At 38.1% G+C, this 3,767-nt stretch overlaps 1 protein-coding gene across 1 annotated transcript; it reads left to right on the top strand.

Moving 5' to 3' along the window:
* The first annotated feature begins 1,678 nt into the window (after window positions 1-1,678).
* On the top strand, window positions 1,679-3,160 carry LOC137736257 (uncharacterized). The gene is made up of 5 exons (XM_088683138.1): window positions 1,679-1,831; window positions 1,938-1,992; window positions 2,204-2,324; window positions 2,461-2,508; window positions 2,609-3,160. The coding sequence occupies exons 1-5, from the start codon at window positions 1,794-1,796 to the stop codon at window positions 2,668-2,670; spliced, it is 324 nt and encodes a 107-aa protein (XP_088539264.1). The 5' UTR covers window positions 1,679-1,793; the 3' UTR covers window positions 2,671-3,160.
* The last annotated feature ends 607 nt before the right edge of the window (window positions 3,161-3,767 follow it).

Raw genomic sequence — 3,767 nt, 5'->3', positions numbered from 1 at the left:
TACTATTAGACTTCTACTCACTCTTGCAACTCAATATGTTTGGTTTTTAAACCAACTCAATGTTAGCAATGCCTTCTTACATGGGACTCTCACTGAATCGATTTTCATGCAATAGCCACCAAGGTTTGAAGATTCCACCAAGCCCTCTCATGTTTCGTCACTTGCACAAATCCTTGTATGGTCTAAAACATGCTCCGAGAGCTTGGTATGAAAAGCTTCATGGTGCTGTCCAATCTCTTGGTTTTGTAGGTTTTAATAGTGATCATTCTCTGCTAATCAAAAAGGTTCCAAATGTGGTTCTCATCTTAATCTATGTTGATGACATTTTGGTTATGGTCCAAACTTTGCAGCTTGTCGAAATGTAATTCAGCAACTTAGCTTCATGTTTCTAATCAAGGATCTTGGCCCTCTACATTATTTTCTTGGCCTTGAAGTTAAGAGATCCTCATCAGGCATATTCATATCTCAGACCAAATACATCTTGGATCTGTTATCCAAAGCCAACATGACTGGTGCCAAACCTTGCAGTACACCACTCAGCACATCTAAACATGATCATGACTCTCCAGTGTTTGAAAAGGTCTTTGAGTATCGTTCATTAGTTGGTGCTCTCCAATACCTTATATGGACAAGACCAGATCTCAGTTTTGCAGTCAATCTTGTCTGTCAATACATGCATAATCCCAGAATTTCCCACTTTTAGGCAGTTAAGAGAATCCTAAGGTATCTTAAGGGTTATATCGATCTTAGTTTGTGGTTTTCAAAGTGCTCCACCACCCCCACCATCACTGCCTTCTCAAATGCCGATTGGGCTGGATGTGCTATAGATCGAAGATCAGTTGGAGGCTACTGTGTTTTTCTGGGCAATTTATTGCTTAGTTGAAGTGCTAAGAAACAACCAACTATTGCACGATCTTCCACAGAGGTAGAGTACATATCTCTTGCCAACACTGCCTCTAAGATCACTTGGATATGCCAACTATTGGTTGATATTGGTTATTGCTTGCCTTGTTCTCCCCAACTCTGGTGTGACAACATTTCTGCCATTTCTCTTGCCAAGAACCCTATTTTTCATGCTCGGACAAAGCATGTAGAAATAGACTATCATTACATTCAGAAGAAAGTCTTAGCAAAACAAAATTTTGTGCATTTTGTTTATAATCAAGATCTGATGGCTGATACTTGCACAAAGTCTCTGTCCAAGTCCAAATTTTTGTTTCTTTGTGACAAACTCAACTTCGAATTCCTCAGTTTCATTTGAGGGGGGATATAAAGGGCAATATTGTAACTATACCATCTAGAGATATTACTTAGTGGTTAAGAAATCTATTAGTTTGTTTGTTAGTCTGTTGTATTTGCTTCCCTTAGTGGGTCTAACATACTTGTATATATATACTAAAGGTGTAACATTATTGAGGTATGAAATGAAGTCATTTTTACGAAATAGGTTTACTTTGATGCTACTAGGCCGGATCACCGGGTGAAATTTTCATTTCGAGATGTATATATATGATCCCGACCATTGTATACGTAGGCAGAAATTTAAGTTTAAGCATTACAACTTAATGTCCATGGACAAATGATACAGATGGGACACGAATGTCAACTTTAAAAATGGCATGAGTTAAGGTTCAATTCTACAGTCAAATGTTTTCTTTGGTAATTGTTTGTCTTTTTTTCTTAAACTTAGTTGTTAAGAAAATTTGATGAGGACAGGAAGCGCTGAGAGCTTTATGGTACGCCACATTTCCTGGACAAGAGCTTAATGGTTTATATCTGATCGATGGAAAGAGATGGGATGGCAAGGAAGAGATCCGTATACCGATTTCAGGTTTTGTTTACATTTATTTGTCTATTGTTCCGCAACTTTCGGGTTAATTTCTTCTGTCAATTTGTGTTGTCATTCTCTTACTTGCTTAGCTTGGATTACCTGACAGAGGAGCTGGATTCATTTCTTTGGAGAACCTGCCGTTCTTTGCAAGGACATTTTCGGTAAGATTCCAACCTCGATATGCAACTAGAAAGTTTGAAACATCAAGAAATAGGTTTCGCATACTCTCCCAACATAACAAAAAACTACGGAGCTTGATATGCATGTGTTTTGTATGTATATTGGAGGGCTAATGCACTCGACTGGTATAAACTTAATGTTCCAACCATTTTAACTTATGCTGTCTAAATATGTTTATTTATGTTGTTGCAGGCATCTTTACAGTGTCTATTGAAAAAGCAGAGAGGAAAGCGAGCTGCTTGGGAATATCCTTTCGCTGTTGCTGGTGTCAACATCACGTTTATGATCATGCAAATGCTTGACCTTGAAGCCAGTAAGTGTCAAGGGAGCTCCTTTTGTTCCAAGTTTCGAACTTAGGATATAAAATGTTGCCAGTTTTTCAAATGACAGGTTTTCAATTTCTCTAGCACAAGCTTTGGACAGATAACTCATGCTTGTTTATGTGGCAGGAAAACCCAGGACTTTCATAAGAACAGTTTTCTTACAAATGTTGTTAGGTAAGATAACATCCGAGTTTAAATCTTACTGCACAACAGCACCACAAAAATGTTGATGGTTGCCTAACAGAGACCTTGTCATTCTCTAATGTTACTGCAGAAAATGAATGGACCTTCGACTTGCTGTACTGCGTTGTGTTCATGGTAATGGACAAACAGTGACTCGAGAGAAATGCTACATACATGGAGTTCAATGTGAGAATATCCTTGATCTGCATACCATTCATACTCCCCAAGATTATACATATACGTACCACACAGGGCTACGTATGTTGGAGTTCAAACTTCATAGGGTTTTGATTCAATTTGAATGTGTTGGAGGATGTTTTGAATTCGACGCGAGCTCAACCGGAGAGGGAGCTGCTAATGGATGATGTGTTGCGGATTGAAGACATGCCTTCTTACAGCCTTCTTTGTTGATGGGAACCAACCTAGAAGCTCCCCAAGCGCATACTCTTTCGTTCCTTTTAAAATCCATGACTAACCGAAAAATTGTACAATTTCTACCTCCCTCACTCGGAGCAAGCAACATCAATAGGGACAGTTGCGACAGTTTCACTGCATACTTGCTCGTATACAAAATTTTATGTCGACTGAAATTATTTTGTCTTGAAGGGTCCAGGAAAGGAAATTAACTGCTTGTTTCGTTATATTATTCGGAAGTGAAAGCTTAGATGTATTCGAAAGGACAATACAGCAGATTACTTGTAAACGTAGAAAGTTGTAACAAGGAATCACAGGACTCACAACCAGTATTCATAGAGGTGAAGGCGTAAAGCAAGGCGTTCGATGTCTCACAAATCTTGAGGCATTGAGGCGTAAGCCTTGAGGCGATAGGCTTTTGGAAGTCCGATATAAATTTGATGTAAAGCTGTGAGATATATAAATTGTCCCTTTGCAGCTGACATGCATAATTTGGCTGCTTTGATTCTTTAAAAAATGAAAAGATTAGTGCAATGTTTACCTTTATGGTTGTTTCCCCATTTTCTCCTTGCATAGCTAAAAATGAATACCATCTTGAATAATAGCTCCATTCTCAATATTTAAGATGGATACCTATTTCCCAAATGATAATATAATCAAATGATAATATAATCAAATAACAGCCCCATATACACCACAACAAAATGGTGTTGCCGAACGAAAAAATAGGACTTTTAAAGACATGATCAACTCCATGTTGAATAGCTCTGGGCTTCCACATAATTTGTGGGGTGAAGCCTTACTTACTGCAAATAAAATTAGGAAAACCAATGAAA

Source organism: Pyrus communis, chromosome 13 (genome assembly GCF_041283825.1).
Source record: "Pyrus communis isolate YQ-2024b chromosome 13, ASM4128382v1, whole genome shotgun sequence".
Classification (NCBI taxonomy): Eukaryota; Viridiplantae; Streptophyta; class Magnoliopsida; order Rosales; family Rosaceae; genus Pyrus; species Pyrus communis.
This window is presented reverse-complemented; position numbering and strand designations above follow the sequence as displayed.

Coding starts and splice junctions, on each gene's coding strand:
- LOC137736257 (XM_088683138.1), top strand. CDS start 1,794: ATGGGATGGCAAGGAAGAGATCCGTATACCGATTTCAG. Junction 1,832..1,937: donor GATCCGTATACCGATTTCAG/GTTTTGTTTACA, acceptor ATTACCTGACAG/AGGAGCTGGATTCATTTCTT. Junction 1,993..2,203: donor TCTTTGCAAGGACATTTTCG/GTAAGATTCCAA, acceptor ATGTTGTTGCAG/GCATCTTTACAGTGTCTATT.